The sequence below is a fragment of the Cavia porcellus genome, unplaced genomic scaffold (assembly GCF_034190915.1).
Source record: "Cavia porcellus strain 051 isolate PalLab524CR breed Dunkin Hartley unplaced genomic scaffold, mCavPor4.1 scaffold_6, whole genome shotgun sequence".
Classification (NCBI taxonomy): Eukaryota; Metazoa; Chordata; class Mammalia; order Rodentia; family Caviidae; genus Cavia; species Cavia porcellus.
In genome coordinates, this window is record NW_026947489.1 from 41,462,301 (window position 1) to 41,477,060 (window position 14,760).

General features: G+C 50.2%; 2 protein-coding genes across 5 annotated transcripts; both read left to right on the plus strand.

The window, feature by feature from the left end:
• The first annotated feature begins 427 nt into the window (after positions 1-427).
• Positions 428-3,731, plus strand: S100a14 (S100 calcium binding protein A14). Of its 3 annotated transcripts, none has more exons than XM_063250505.1 (4): positions 428-450; positions 2,635-2,745; positions 3,152-3,298; positions 3,505-3,731. In XM_063250505.1, the coding sequence occupies exons 2-4, from the start codon at positions 2,716-2,718 to the stop codon at positions 3,640-3,642; spliced, it is 315 nt and encodes a 104-aa protein (XP_063106575.1). In that variant the 5' UTR covers positions 428-450; positions 2,635-2,715; the 3' UTR covers positions 3,643-3,731. The 3 variants fall into 3 exon arrangements, with proteins under 3 accessions (XP_063106575.1, XP_003475412.1, XP_005006173.1); XM_003475364.5 differs by lacking the exon at positions 428-450 and adding an exon at positions 509-593; XM_005006116.4 differs by lacking the exon at positions 428-450 and adding an exon at positions 2,077-2,253.
• A 1,568-nt stretch (positions 3,732-5,299) lies between these two features.
• S100a16 (S100 calcium binding protein A16) lies at positions 5,300-11,369 on the plus strand. Of its 2 annotated transcripts, XM_023567468.2 has the most exons (4): positions 5,321-5,506; positions 9,471-9,546; positions 10,242-10,419; positions 10,672-11,369. In XM_023567468.2, the coding sequence occupies exons 3-4, from the start codon at positions 10,267-10,269 to the stop codon at positions 10,822-10,824; spliced, it is 306 nt and encodes a 101-aa protein (XP_023423236.1). In that variant the 5' UTR covers positions 5,321-5,506; positions 9,471-9,546; positions 10,242-10,266; the 3' UTR covers positions 10,825-11,369. The 2 variants fall into 2 exon arrangements, with proteins under 2 accessions (XP_003475598.1, XP_023423236.1); XM_003475550.5 differs by lacking the exon at positions 9,471-9,546 and having other exon boundaries at positions 5,300-5,506.
• Positions 11,370-14,760: the final 3,391 nt, after the last annotated feature.

Here is a 14,760-nt window from a genome sequence, read left to right on the forward strand (position 1 = left end):
TGTGTCACAGGCTTAGCATGTCAAGCACAGGTTAAATATTTTACCTGCATTCAGCTGGGTGTGGTGTTGTGTGCCTGTAATCCCAGCACTTGGGTGGCTGAGGCAGGAAGATCTCTGCCAGTTTGAAGCCACCCTGAACTACATTTGAGACCCTGTCTCAAAAGACAAACAAAAACCAAAAAGAAAAAAACAAGTCCCCCAAAACATGTTATCTACACTATCTTAATTCTCACAGCCCTCAATATGGAGGTAGTATTTTATTTACTGTACTGGAAACTGATCGTAGGACCTCCTCACTGAGCCTATCCATAGCCCTTTTTATTATGTTATTTAGAGGCGGGGCCTCCCTCAGTCACTAAACTGCCCAGACTGGGTTTGGATTTGTAATCTTTCTTCCTCAGCCTCCCCGAGTGTGGGAATCACAGGCTTGTGCCACTATCCCTGGCTCTGGTAAGTAGTTTGTTTTTCTTTTGTTGTTTTTGAAACAGGGCCTCTCTATGTAATTCAGGCTGGTTTTGAACTCGTGGAGATCCATCCTGCCTCTGCCTTCCAAGTGCTGGGATTACACGTATGCCCCACCACACCCAGCTCAGGTAGTATTTTTAAAACCTATACTGGAGGTGGAGAAACAGATAAGCTACAAAGACCAGAATAACTGGAACTGGGTTGAGATTCCAGAGCCATTGACTCACCCCCCTCCCCACAAGGATACTCTCTCCCTCCCCAGCAAGGGCGAAGCCCGGGAGAGGATCATCCACGCTGTTCTAGGCATGGTGGTGCTGCAGGGACCAGCACTGGTGGGCACAGCGCTGCTGCCCTTCCTGTGGTTTACCGGCTTGAGGGCTTGCAGTTTGCTGGCATCTCCAGAGAGAGCAGGGGGCAGGGCAGGGCAGGGTAGGGTGGGGCTGTCGGTTACTGCCACAGCTGCCTGTGTCCTTGGGGGCAGCAAGGAGTCCAGAGGAGCTCTGGGCTGAGACAAGCCCTGATCGGACACTGTGAAAGGGCTCCTGATGGAGCTGTGTCACCCACTGAGGGCCCCCAGACATTGATCTCAGAGTGACTCCCAGGCTGGCTGTTGTTGGCACACATTTCAGAGGGGCTCCGGGTAAGGAGGGATGGATTAATGAGATACCCTTGGCCAAGACTGCTCAGAGGTCTGCACACCAAACTAGGTCTGAGAAACTCTCAGATGGGCAGATCTTCAGGGGAGGTCCCCAAAGTGAAGCTCTTCACAAAACTCAGAATGAGACCCTCATACATGGGAGCCTCTGAAAGTGGAGACCCAAAGTACAGGGGAGCCCTAGACATGGGACATGCACTCTGATCTCAAAGTTCAGCAAAGACAGCCAGGAGCTTTGGCTCTGGGCCCCACCCATCCTTCCCTGACCCAAGCAGAGTACCCCACTGAACCTGAGCAGGTGAGGAGGCCACTTAGGTTAGCACCATCCAGGTCCTTAGAGTGACACCTTGGGCACTGGATTGGAGGGTGGGTGTTGCAGGCTGCTGCTGGGGTAGGGCAGACATGGGACTCGATGGAGGCAGGGCTTGTCTCCTGAACAGTTTGGAGAGGTTGTCAGCTGCCTGGTAACTCATCTGGGCCTTGAATATGTGCACCAAAGGCTGATAGGAAGTCAGCTTCCAGCTGTGTGGCTCCCTCTACCAGGCCGAGCTTCCCAGGCTCTTCCTCTCCCGTTCATCTGTCTGCCATCAGGACTGGGAAAGCCTCTGAGATTTGGATAGGCTTGAGCGTGACTATTTAAATTAATTGGCCTTGTTTGGGAGGACACAGAGAGAGAGAGAGAGAGAGAGAGAGAGAGAGAGAGCCATACAGGGCTCTCAGAGGTTCTCTCTGGATCTCTTTCTGTCATCTTCTGTTCTCAATCCTGCTGTTCCTTCTTTCCTAGTTACTGAGACCTTCTCTTTCACCACAGTATCTCTAACCCTCTGTGTTGTGCCCTCGCCCCCCTTCTCTTCTGTTCTTGTGACTCCATGGCTGGTCTGGGGCCAGGCCTATCCCAGCCCCAGCCCTCCATGACTCCTTCCTCCAGGCAGGGATAGGACAGGCTCTGTGCTGTGATTGATGGAGGGTGGGGCCCAAGATGCTGGCTCCCAGCCTGGGCAGGCTCAGCACAGCAGGGGTGGCTGAGGGATGAGGCCCAGCCCGCCCCTCTGCCTCACCTCCTTTCCCTGAGGTATATGAGCTGAGCCCAGGTGAGCTGGCTCCTTCTGTCCAATCTCAGCAGCTGCTAGCAGGTAAGGAGACACAGGGCTTTTCGTCTGGAAGCTCCTGAACTCCTGTTTAGAGTCATTACATTGTCTAGGTTGGTAGGTGTCCAGGGGGGATCTGTGTCTGTGCTTACTGTGTCTTCTAGTGCAGAGCTGGGGACTGGGCCCTGGAGCTTGGGGTGTGTGCATTCAGGTGATTTGGGGAGCAAGGGGGAAAATGAGGCCAAAGTGAGGCCTAAGGGAGTCCCTCTACCTGGGTGAGGCTTTACTCCTAGAGCCTGGGGAGGAACTGGGGCTGTGTGGAGTCCCTGTGACACCTCAGGGAGGTAGAAGGGCGTGGTGGAGCCAAAGGGAGACACTGAGAAAGGAGGCTGATCTTCCTCTCACCTCACGGCTTCCCTCCTCTAGGTAGATCATGAGCCATCAGCTCCTCTGAGGCAGGCTGTAGGACGACGCATTTCTCACCAAAGGGCCAAGTGCCTGGGCACCATGGGACAGTGTCGGTCAGCCAACGCAGAGGTAGGCCCATTCACTCCTGATCTGGCTTTCTGTCTCTACGCTCCTCCCCTCCATTCTGAAGGAATATGTTCCCTAGGATTGTGCCTGTCACACTGCCTGCCCTGTGCCCAGACCCTGATGCCACACATGGTGGTATGGATGGAGTCCTGGAGGATGTCTGGATAGTGCTGGGACCTGCTCTTCTTACTGCTGGGGGGGTCAGGAGGGAGGCCTTGCCTGATCCGTGGCTTAAAGCAGGAGCCACAGTGGCCTTGGAGGCTGGGCCAGGGGTGAAGGAGAGGGGGTGGCATGGGCAGAGTGGTTGCCTTCCAGCTGGCTTCTGCTCTGTTGGGCCAAGCTCCTAGAGAAACAGTGTGTCTGTTGAGGGGTGGGTTGTGCACCCTAATGTTCTGTCTCCTGCCCTTAGGATGCCCAGGAATTCAGTGATGTGGAAAGGGCCATCGAGACCCTCATCAAGAACTTCCACCAATACTCAGTGGAGGGTGGGAAGAAGACTCTGACTCCATCTGAGCTCAGGGACCTGGTCACTCAGCAACTGCCCCACCTCATGCCGGTACTAAGCATAGACTCCACCCCCACAGTCCTCTGATTTCCCAAGCAAGTGCCCCAGGACTTACCCATGCTGGGACTGGCAACCCAAGCCTTCCCTCTAGCCAGTGCCAGATGGCTCAGGCCCTGGTTGCCTGCTCCCAGGCAGGGTGGGGTGGGAAGATCTGAAAATACCACCTTGCTGAGCTATGGTATCTTCCCTCCCCTCAGAGCAATTGTGGGTTGGAAGAGAAAATTGCCAACCTGGGCAACTGTAATGACTCTAAACTGGAGTTCAGAAGCTTCTGGGAGCTGATTGGAGAAGCAGCCAAGAGCGTGAAGCTGGACAGTCCTGTTTCGGGGAGTTGAAGACCCCCTCCTGGGATTCTTGGGGGCATGTTGGGGAGAGGGCATTTTAGAGACTGTGGGCTTGGAAATAAAATTTTTCTCCAGCATTATCCCACTATTCCCCATCCTCACCTCCTCATCCTTGCAAGGTTTGGGTCATAACTGCCTCTCCCAGGGCTTGTGCACTCTGTCCTGGGAGCTCATGGGTCTAGGAGCCCTTTCATTAAGGGAAGCTCAGGAAAAGGTTGGGGATTGGGGGGGGGGGAGGTACAGAGGAACAAGGGTGATGTAAGGGCAAGTGATTTGGTAGTAGGGCAAGGGCAGAGAGGACCTGGGCTATGGGACATGGTTCGGAGAATAGGCTGGGAATGTGGCTAGACATTGGTACTGGACAGGGTATCTGAGAACCTTCTCCTCTTTGTCTCCTCTCCAAGCTAAACTGTAGCTGGCTGTCTGGTATCATCCCCCTTCCTCCATCCAGCCCTGTCCTGGCCTCCACCCTGGCCTCTATCCTTGGTCTAGGGAAGGAGAGAAGGGAGCAGGCTCAGAGAAGAGGCTGAGGAAGGTGTGATTTTGGGGTTGGAGGATTTTGGGGGTGCTTGGACATTTACAAAATTGTTACTGTTTTGTATCATTTGATTAATAAAAAATTTGAAAAAAAGTAGATGTCTTGATTGGATACCCTTAGGGTCCCTCAGAGAAGGGCTCTTGGGGACTGAGTCTGGGGTTCTTGAGGTGAGTCAGAGGAAGCTTGGCAATGGAAGTGACCAAGAACTCACTTTTTCCATGGATTTGGGTGGAAGGTTGTGCAGACCCAAAAGTGGCAAAGCCAGTTCTCCCTGAGGGCCAGTGTGCCTGCATGTGGCCCAGGATAAGAGATGGGGGTGTACATGCTTGTGCCCCAGCATCTGAGGGAAAGGACACGAGTCCATGTGTCCTGAGGCCTGGCCGACTAATGGTGAGGAAGACATGGGGCTGGGGAACAGGCACTGCCATTTTGAATCCTCATTCTACACTTGCGTCTGTGAAAGTCTGGGTGTGCTCTTGGCATACGTTACCTGTAAAGTGGGAGTGTGGACAGTCCTGCCCTTGTAGCAGTGCTGGGAGGGTGGCATGGCTCATCCCATGGATGGACACAGCCAGTATCTGTGGACACCACTGGGGAGGTGGGGCAGGGATCCTCTCTGGTTTGTCTGTGGTCCTCTATGGGAGGTGCAGCTGCCATTTTCTAGGTTACCTGAAGGAAAGCTAGCAGTTTGCACAGAGCCCCCTGCTGTGTATGAGGGCTTGGGGAAGCGTCTCAGGGGAGCTCAGGTTGGGTTGAACTGGAGAGGGAAGACCAGAGCCAGCCTCTGGGAATCTATGAAATCAGGTGTTAGTCCTGAAATCCCAACAGCTAGGGAGTTTCTGTGGTCAGTATTTTTTCTAGAGTACAACAGTCAGGCTGGCTTGGAAGGCTAATGAACTTGTCCATTGGGGACCCCTGAAACTGGCCTTCCAGTGACCCAGGTGAGAAGGAGAGGTGCCAGTCCTTCCCTTCCTTCCTCCACCCTGTCAGGTTCCACTCAGGCCCTGAGGGGTTGGGAGGGTGGAGTTGGGGAGGGCCAGCTTCTACCACTCAGTCTCGTGTTGGGGTACAAGGCTGTTAAAAAAGGTGTGTATCCCTTTAACAAGGGCCCAACCCCAGGCCAAGCCAAGAGGGAGCTCAGTCACTACCTCCCCACCGAGCCAGCTCAGCCGGGCAGGCCGAGAGGGAGTGGGACAGAGTCCGGGAGTGTAGCGCAGCAGGGAGGAGTCCTGGCTGGGCTAAGCTGGGGAGCTGCTTGGCAGTGCCAGAGCCTGGACCCCAGAGCCCTTCTGGACAGGAGGTGGACCAAGGAAGCAGGTGAGAACCCCAGGACCAGCCTGGGAGGTGCGGGGTTGACCGAGGGACCCTGCAGGCTTGGGAGGCCAGGAGAAGGGGTTTTAAGGGGACCTGGGCAGAAGGGTCCTGGCTGAGATTGCAAAGAAAGATTTTGTCAATTATTAACTTTCTCCAATGGCCAGTTTGGGAAAGGGAAGACTGGGTGGAGTGCTTGGGGGGTGATGAGACCCTCTCCCAGACTGGCAGCTGCCTGACTGGGCTCCTCTCCAGGGACTGGGACAGTGGGCAGAGCAGAGCGCTCTGTAACTTTGTCCACAGCTGCCATCCTTCCCAGACAGAAAACAGCAAGTGTGTGTTGGTGGGGGTGGGGGCTCTTTAGACTTGGATTCAGGCCTCACTGGGCTCTAGGAGCTGTGTCCCGGGTAGGGGTACAGGTAATGGTGCCCAGGAGGAGCCAGGGAGGGCCCAAGGGGACTGAGAGAGGAGGCAGGGGCTGAGGCGGCTTTTCTCTGAAAATCCAGGAAGATCCCAGTCACAGGCCGCTCTGGTTTAAGGAACGGTTCCCTGGGAGGTGCTTGGGTGAGGCCCTTCGGAGAAACCTGGGAGCTCCCTGGGAGAGGGAGAGAGAAAAGGAAGGGGGCTGGACCTGAAATTGGCTGCTTCTCCACTTTAGGACCCAGGCAGGTTCTTGCTTGACTTGTTTTGCCTTTTCTGGGGGAGCCACCTGCATTATGCAAACCTTCCTCTGGCCAGTGCAGCTGAGGGCAGGGTGATGCATGTATGTGTGTGTGTGTTGGGGGGGGGGGTTCAACCATTCCTCATGGACTAGCGGAGAGCTGTCTCAGTGTTGCTCAGGCTAGCAGTAGTTGTGTGTGTGTGTGTATGTGTGTGTGTCTCCCCATATCAAACTCCTCCAATTTCACTTGTCTGGAAAAATTTGAGAGGAATCCAACTCTTATTCTAAAAGTGAAAGTGGGTAGTAGGTAAATGGATTATCTACACAGAGGGGTTAAGGAATGGTAGAGTTCTTCCCTCTCCTTGTGTGAATGAGAAACTGAGTCCTTTGAGGTGAGGAAGGGTGAGGCACCTGTGTGAACAATTAGCCTTGTGTAACTGGGAAAAGTGTGCAAGTTGGGCATGGTAGTGCATGCCTATAATTTTAGTACTTGAGAGGCTGAGCCAGCAGGAGAGAGAGTGCAAGGCCAGGCAGTGCTACATAGTGAGATCCTGTCTCAAAAAATCCAACCAGCTGCTGGGCATGGTGGTGCACACTTTTAATGCCAGCACTTGAGAGGCTGAGGCAGGAGGATCACTGTGAGTTTGAGGCCAGCCTGCACTACATAGTGAACTCAGCCTGAACTACACATAGCACCCTGTCTAAAAAAAAAAACCAAAAAAAAAAAAACAACTGGCAACCAATTACTCAACCAACCAAATGAATGAACAAACAAAGCAAAGCATGTACAGGAGCAGAGAAGGGGTCTACTGAGCTTGGAGAGATTCTTTTGAATTGGGCTTGCAGACGGAGCTTGCATTATCAGCCCAGGTCAGATTGCACCTTCCTGCGTGTTGAAAGTACTTGGGCCAAGTGAGTGAAGGCAACCACTGAATGAATAAATGAGAGGATGAATGCCTTAGTGCATGAGTAAGAGAATGAATGAGAGTGAATAAATGATTCAGGGAATGAGTGTGCCAACAAATGAATGGCAAGTAATGGATTTGAGGTAGGGAGAACAGATACAGAGAATGTCAGAAAGGGGCTAGGCTCTAGTGAGGACAGTGGCTAACAGGAACAAGAGTCTAGGGACACATTCCAGGGAAAGATAAAAAATGAAAGACACCTGTGGGGAGGGGGCTAACTTTGGAGGATGTAACAGACATTCCGGATTCACACTAAAGAGAGTTGGAGAGCTGGGGGTGGTTAGCAGGCACTGGGAGTGAGTGGGAGCCAGAACCTGGGGGCGAGAGTAGAGGCCTGCAGTGGTGGTGGCTGAGGGGCAAGGGCATGATGTCAGGGCAATTTGGGCTTTTGGAGAAGTCAGCAGGCTGGTTCAGGTGGGTGGGGGGAGGAGCCTCCTGTTGCTCAATGATGAATCAGCCGAGGGGAGATGATGAGAACTGGGGGAGGGGAGGGGCCTGAGGCCAGCGGTCCCTCTGAGGGACCAGCATCCTTCTGCTTCTGATTGTTGGAAGGCACCAGTGTGTGCTGTTCACCTCCTCACCCCCATTGTCAGGCTCATATCTGCTGGTGGCAAAATCAAAGCAGGAATGACCTTCTGGGCGCCTTTCTGGGGCAGAGCTTATGGGACAGCACGTTTGCCTTTCCTCCATGTTTGGGATCATCAAGCCTAACCGCTGGCAAGACTGTGTGGCTGTGTGATGGGTGGGGTGGCAGAGCCTGTCTCCTGGCTCCCAGGGAAGGCAGGAGAAAGTAATGACACCTGCTGGGCCCGCTTTGCCCTGCCTTCCGAAAAACCTTTGGAAAAGCACTCAGTCAGATGGTTATTTCAGCGTTGGCCATTTTAGAAGAAGCAGGTATGGAGAGGCGGATTCTTGGGAGCCCCTGGGGATGCAAGACCAGGGACACTGAAGTGAACATCTCTGAATCACCCAGCACTCTTGAGGGCAGGGAGCTAAGCTGGCTTTTGGGTGCTCTGTGTGTCCAGAGGTCAGGCAGCACTTGGGACGGGTTGAAGAAAAGCAGGTGGAAGGAGAGGGGATGGTCCTCAGGCAGAGCAGCAGAGGTGCAGCGCTCAAAACACCCATCTTTTTCTTCTCTTTCTCTCCTCCTTTTCTTCTCCATGGGATCCCTCTTCGAAGAAACGTGTCTAGAATGGCTAAGGTGGGGGGAGGTTTCCAAATGCTCCCCCTCTCCCAAGGCTTGCTGTGGAAGAGCTTGGTGCAGTCCTTCCTGAAATGGGCAGTTTCCAGAATTGCCAGAAATGCTGATCACGGGCTTGGGCCACTCTCACCCCTTCAAGGGCAGCATAGTTGAAAAAAATTTTTCTTCCTTACATGTTAAAAGTTAGAAGATTTATGGCAAGGGACAAAAACTGAACCACACAGTTTCACATTTAGCAAATAAAGAGTGTGGAAAGATTGTGGCTCCCAGCAGTCCCAGTGTTGGATGTCATCCTTCCAGCCACAGACCAGAGAGGTCAGGTTGCTGCGGGACAGGAGGGAGGGTTTCCCAACAGACAGGCCCCAGCCTGTCCCCTCTCCTTTTCCAGCGTTTGCATCCTGGCCTATTTACTCCTTCCTACTCTCATGCTTCCCTCGGAAGAAGCTCCTTACAGAAAAAGCTTAGAAAAGGGATCAAAGGCCTAATAAGGCTGAAAGAGGGTGCAGTATTTCTAGAATACCTCCCTCAAGCAAGGCACGAGGCCAGGGGAGACCCAGAGCCAAAGAGCAAGGCAGTTGAACTGTCAAGATTCAGAGGTGTTGTCAAGTCCATGAGCTTTGCCGTTAGGTTCAGACAATTCAGTGGCCCCAGCAGGTGCTCATGGATGTGTCTGGGAATCAGGGGAGAGTGCACCAAGTGCAGCGGTCAAGGCATGGCTTGAGCAGGGCCAGAGCCAAGAGATGGTTTCTGGCGGAGGGGACCCAGCAACAGGCACGGCAGTAAGAGTGACCAGTAAGAGTGATCTTGGAGAGCAGAAAGCAAGCGGTAGGGGCGGGAGGTGGCAGCAGGATCTGGCAAAGGGAATCTCCCTTCTACATCAGACTGTGCGTGTGCAGGCCTGTACAGCAGGAGGCTGTGTCCTCTCTGTGTCCACCTCCCCTTGCTATGACCAGCTGAGAGAAGGCGACTGGAGCTCATTCCTTGGCTTGAAGGTGGGAGGGGAGTCTGATTTGCCAGGGTTGACTTGGGAGGGCTCTGGGCATAGGCGGCCACTCGCAGAGTAGATCCGCCTGTTCCCCTCATATCCTGTTATTCAGAAGCTACATCCGTTTGGAATGTGAGTGCCTTTTGTCCTTGCATTAGAGGGTGACAGAGTTGCAGCTGCTGTGTCCAGGGTCTGTCTTCAGCTGTGGCAGAACCAGGCCTGGTTCTTCATTAGGTAATGGAGTTGCGGGTGACCTTGTGTCCTACTGTCTATCTGGGGGTGGTTGGGTGGGTGGGAAGGCTAGCAGAGTGTGGGTGTGATGCACAAAATCTAATTGTTTGGGTCAGGGTCTTGTTCTTTCCTGGAGAAGGGTAGCCATAGCCTGAGTCCCAGGATTTGCTGCCTTGGAGCCTGGAGAAGGGGTTGGGGTTCTCCTAGGACCCTGATTCCTCCTTTGTTACCTGATGCTGGGATTTCTGCTGCCCTGAGGGTTGGAGACAGAGCTCCACAGCCTTGACCCCCATCTGCCTGGTCCCTGTCTGCCTTGGCCCATCCTAGCAGTTGCTAGCTGTGCTTGCCCGCAGAGCCCTAGGTCTCCAGGCTAAGTGCAATCAGCAGGCAGGGCTAGGCAGTTCCCTCCTCCTCTGTTCCCATTGAAATCTCTTGCTCTCTGAGTCAGCAGTGGCAGCCCAGAGCTGGGGAAGGACCCGGAGAACCTGTCCTGGCAGTTTGTCTGGGAAGTATCTGGATTAGAGGAACCACATAGCTGTCGTTCCAGCCCACCCCCACCAATCTCTGTGTTTCTCTTTCCCACCCCTTCCCTTTTCCAGAGGACCAGTTGTCCTGGGGTTGCTGAGGGCCAAGGCTAGGCACCGGTTGGAGGCTTGGCCTATGGGGTGTCTTCTCATCTCCTTCCTTATGATGTCCAGGCCAGTGAGGAGCTGAAGGAGGAAGATGGCCGACTGCTACACGGAGCTGGAGAAGGCTGTCGTTGTCCTGGTGGAGAACTTCTATAAATACGTGTCTAAGCACAGCCTAGTCAAGAACAAGATCAGCAAGAGCAGCTTCCGCAAGATGCTCCAGAAAGAGCTGAACCACATGTTGACGGTGTGCCCCCCTCCTGTGGGCCTGGCCTCTCCCCTTCCCGCCTCCTCTGAGTGCTCTTCCCTAGGATCCCCTTGGTGCCCCCACAGATCTCTGTCTTCTCACGGTGCCCAGGCTGAGCCAGTGAGGGCTCTGTTTGCCTTTTCTCGGGAGACAGCTGCCCAAGGCTCCATTTTGGGACTCTGCCATGTGTTCTATATGGAGGCTCACTGGGGCTGCTGCTTGCAGTATTTCTGACCCCTGGTTCCCCTGCAGGACACAGGAAATCGAAAGGCTGCTGACAAGCTTATCCAGGACCTGGACGCCAACCATGATGGGCGCATCAGCTTTGACGAGTACTGGACCTTGATAGGCGGCATCACCAGCCCCATTGCCAACCTCATCCGTGAGCAGGAGCAGCAGTGCTAGAGGCCCGACCTCCTGGCCCTGGTGTCCCAGCCTCCCTCAGTCTCTGTGGCCCTTCCAGCCCCTTTCCTCCTTCTCCCTCTGGATGTCTCCCGACCCTTGCTGAACAGTGTCCGGGAGATGTCAGGGTCCCTTGTGAGTGTCTCAGTCTGAGGATGCTTTCCTCAGGGTCTCAGTCCCTGGAGCCAGCAGACCCTCAGGGCTCCTCTATGAGATTTCAATGCTGGTGGGGACCCCCAATATTTCCTCATCTGCTTAGTTCATTTGCCCTTCCAATACCTGATGCTCATGTCCAGTTCTTCCCTGATTCTGGGTCTGTCCTGAAACCCAGAGGCAAGTTTACTGATGAGGTCTCTGCTGTTCCTGGTGGCAGCAGCGGAGACCTTGCCCTTCCCCTCAGCACTTCCTGGAGTGGGGTGGAGGGGAGAAGCACCTTCAGGGACTCCCCTCCAGCAGCCTCTGTCTGGGAATGAGCTACACAGCACTGAGTGCCTCCCTCTGCTCAGTCACTGAAATAGTGGCAATAAAGGCTGGATTTGGAGTTTGCATCCTCTTGTCTGGTCCCTTAATGGTGCTTGTTAAACTCTTCATACTCCTTGGTGGTCTTTGCCTGAACCTTGAGGCCAGGAGGAATCTCAGAGAGAGACCCCAAAGGCAGAGCAAGATGAAAGCCACAGCCCCTGGATCCCAGGAACTGCTGCCATCTCCAGGTTCTTATAACACAGACTTAGATTCATGGTCAGTCACACAGTAGGTGTGATTTGCTGTGACTGCACTTCTGTAAGAAGGGCCATGCATAGTATGGAGGCTCCATACCTCATCAGTAGGTTATTCTAATACCCCACAGAGCTGTGGGATAGGAAAGCAGGGCTACAAAGGAGAAGAGTGTGGGAGGCCAGAGGGAAAAAGGAAACAACTTGCAGCCGCTGGAGGGAATAACAACAGTTTCTATTTCTCTCTTGCATTTGACAGAAGAAAATAGCTTTCAGTGCTTTGGATTGGGGGTTTCCAGATGGGAGCAATGTACCCCAAGTTTAAGAATTCCTAAAAAGATGCACAGGCGTATTTATATATGCATGTTCAGCCTTCTAAAATTCTTCTTCCTGGCTGGTCCAGGTATTGCATTGCCCTCTTTTCCCACCTCCCCAGGACAATAACCTTTCCCCAATGAAAAGAGAAAGGCATGTCCTTCGTGTGTGTGCTAGAGAATCTGTTCACATTTGTGTGTATGAGATATCTATCTATCTATCTATCTATCTATCTATCTATCTATCTATCCATCCATCCATCTGTCCTTCTGTCTGTCCATACATTTGTCTGTCCATCTGCCCAGCTACACCATCCATCCATCCATCCATCCATCCATCCATCCATCCATCCATCTTCCATCTATCCATCTTGGCAACAAAACCCCCAACAATATAAATTCACCCTACTTTTAAGTGTATGTTACAGTGCTATCAACTATATGCATATTGTGGTTAAGTTTATTTTTAATTTTAATTTTTTTAATGGTTTACCCACACTGACCTCAAGACCCCAGGCTGATGTGATTCTCTGGCCTTGATGTCTGGATTATCAAACTATAGGCTACGTATGTACATCATAGTATACGACAGCTCTAACACTTTATCATCTTCATGACTGTTATTCTACATGTACTGAACAGCCCTGTTTCCCTCTATCCCAGTAAACATCATTCTGCTTTCTGTTCCTGTGAGTTTATTTATTAGGTATGATTGAAAAGTACAGTGAATTCTTTTTTTTTTTTTTTTTTGGTCTTTTTTCTTTATATCAGTACTGGGGATCGAACTCAGGACTGCCTGCTTGCAAGGCAGGCACTTATGCCACCGAGCTAAATCTCCAGCCCCATGAATTCTTAAGTTAAAAAATTAGTACAGTAAAAGACATTACCATTAATCCCCCAAAATATTTCCCCTCATTTCAAACACAACCATCCCATTATTCTTCTCAGAAATCCTCTATCATGAGTGTTTCTGTCACACAGCTGCTGCCGCCTCATTGTCCTGAATGAATTAAAACTGTTTATCCTCTATGTTCATTCTGACCTTGACGGAGGGTCGAGAGATGCATGGTACCTGATCTTGAGAATAAGGTGAATGAAGATTCATTGTAACGTTTTTACCAGCCTGACTTCTCTTGGATGGCACTTGGCAATGGCATTCACTGACTGCATTTTGATCACATTTGATAAAGACACTCATTAAAAGTAACTTCTAGAACTTCTCTAGAAATTTATTTTATTTTTTTTGAGACGCTTTCACACTGTTTTCCACAACTTTGCACCATTTCACATTTCCACCAAGACTGTACGAAGGTTCTACTTTCTCATCAGGATTTGTTATATTCATTTTTATTTCTTTCTTTGATACTAGAAATTGAACCCAAGGGCATTGTACCCGGAGCTATATTCCAGTCCTTTTTATTTTTTCTTTTGAGACAGAGTCTCATTAATTTGCCCAGGCTAGGCTCAAAGTTGTGGTCTTCCTGCCTTAGCCTTTCAGTTATTCATTATCATGTTGGCTGTATTCTTTTTATTTTATGTTTTTCGATAGTGACCATCCTAATAAGTTGCTACCTGATTTGGTTTATTTTTAATTGACACATGACAATTACATATATTCACGGGGTATAGTGAGATATATATATATATATATATATATATTTTTTTTTTTTTTTTTTTTTTTTTTTTTTTTTTTTGAGACAGGGTAGTTCAGGCTGGCCTTGAATTCATTATGTAGTCCAGGCTGGCCCGAATATCATGGTGATCCTCCTGCCTCAGCCTCTCAAGTGTTGGGATTACAGGCATTCACCAGCTTTACAGTGTGATATTCTGACTCATATATTCAATGTAGAATGATCAAGCCTATGTATAACTTCAAACATTTATCATTTCTTTCTGTTGGGAGTGTTTAAAAAATCCTCTTTTGGCTGGGCATGGTGGCTCATGCCTGTAATTCCAGCACTCGAGAGGCTGAGGTGGGAGGATCGTTGCGAGTTCGAGACCAGCCTGGGATACAAAGTGAGCTCAAGGCCAGCCTGACTGCATAGCGAGACCCCATCTCAAAAAAAAAAAAAAAAAAAAAAAAAAGAAAAAAAAATTCTCTTTTGTTTTAAAATGAAAAAAAAAATAGAAACGATAATACAGAATTTCAACACAAAATAATAGATTAACAATGTTTTTTTTTTTTTTTGGTACCAGGGATTGAACTCATAACCTTATACCAGCCACATAATGCTTATATCACTGAGCTAAATCCCTGGCCCAACAATAGTTAATGTATTGCTTATTGTTATTTTTCCAAGTAGTTGTTCATTATAGGATATAGGATATAGATTATAGGATATAGACATGAAAAAAACGATCAAACAATTGAACAATGAAAGCACAAACTCTTCTTTTGATGAACTAACAACAGTATAGGTATCTAACACATATAAATATATATATACTTTTGTTTCTTTTCTCCTTTCCCCTATCCCAGTTGTTCTTTCCTTTGGATCATTTTCCTCTTCTGTCACTTTCACAGTATCTAGTATACATTTTGAATCTAACTGTTTCAGTTTTTTTATACCAGGGAAACAATGCCATACTTACACATGTGAGTCTAATCTATTTCACTTTTGAGTATGGTCTCAAGTTGCATCCATTTATCTATAAAAGCCTTAAGTTTATCCTTCTGTATAGCTGAGTGATACTCTATTGTATAAAAATACCATATTTTAAAAAATCCATTCCAAGAGAACCTGATGAACATTTAGGTTGTTTCCAAAATCTAGCTAATACAACTTTTGCTACTATAAACATGAAGGCACATATATCACTGTGGTATGATGTTTTCAGTTCTTCTGGGAAAATACCCAGAAGAGGAATTAGCTATTTATCTTTTTGATAGGGTCTTGCCCTGTAGTTTAGGC

Bases quoted from the DNA above. Each gene is read 5' to 3' on its own strand.
- S100a16 (XM_003475550.5), top strand. From the start codon at position 10,267: ATGGCCGACTGCTACACGGAGCTGGAGAAGGCTGTCGTTGTCCTGGTG. The intron at 10,420-10,671 runs GTGTGCCCCCCT...GTTCCCCTGCAG, and splicing joins AGCTGAACCACATGTTGACG to GACACAGGAAATCGAAAGGC.
- S100a14 (XM_063250505.1), top strand. From the start codon at position 2,716: ATGGGACAGTGTCGGTCAGCCAACGCAGAG. The intron at 2,746-3,151 runs GTAGGCCCATTC...TCCTGCCCTTAG, and splicing joins GTCGGTCAGCCAACGCAGAG to GATGCCCAGGAATTCAGTGA. The intron at 3,299-3,504 runs GTACTAAGCATA...CCCTCCCCTCAG, and splicing joins AACTGCCCCACCTCATGCCG to AGCAATTGTGGGTTGGAAGA.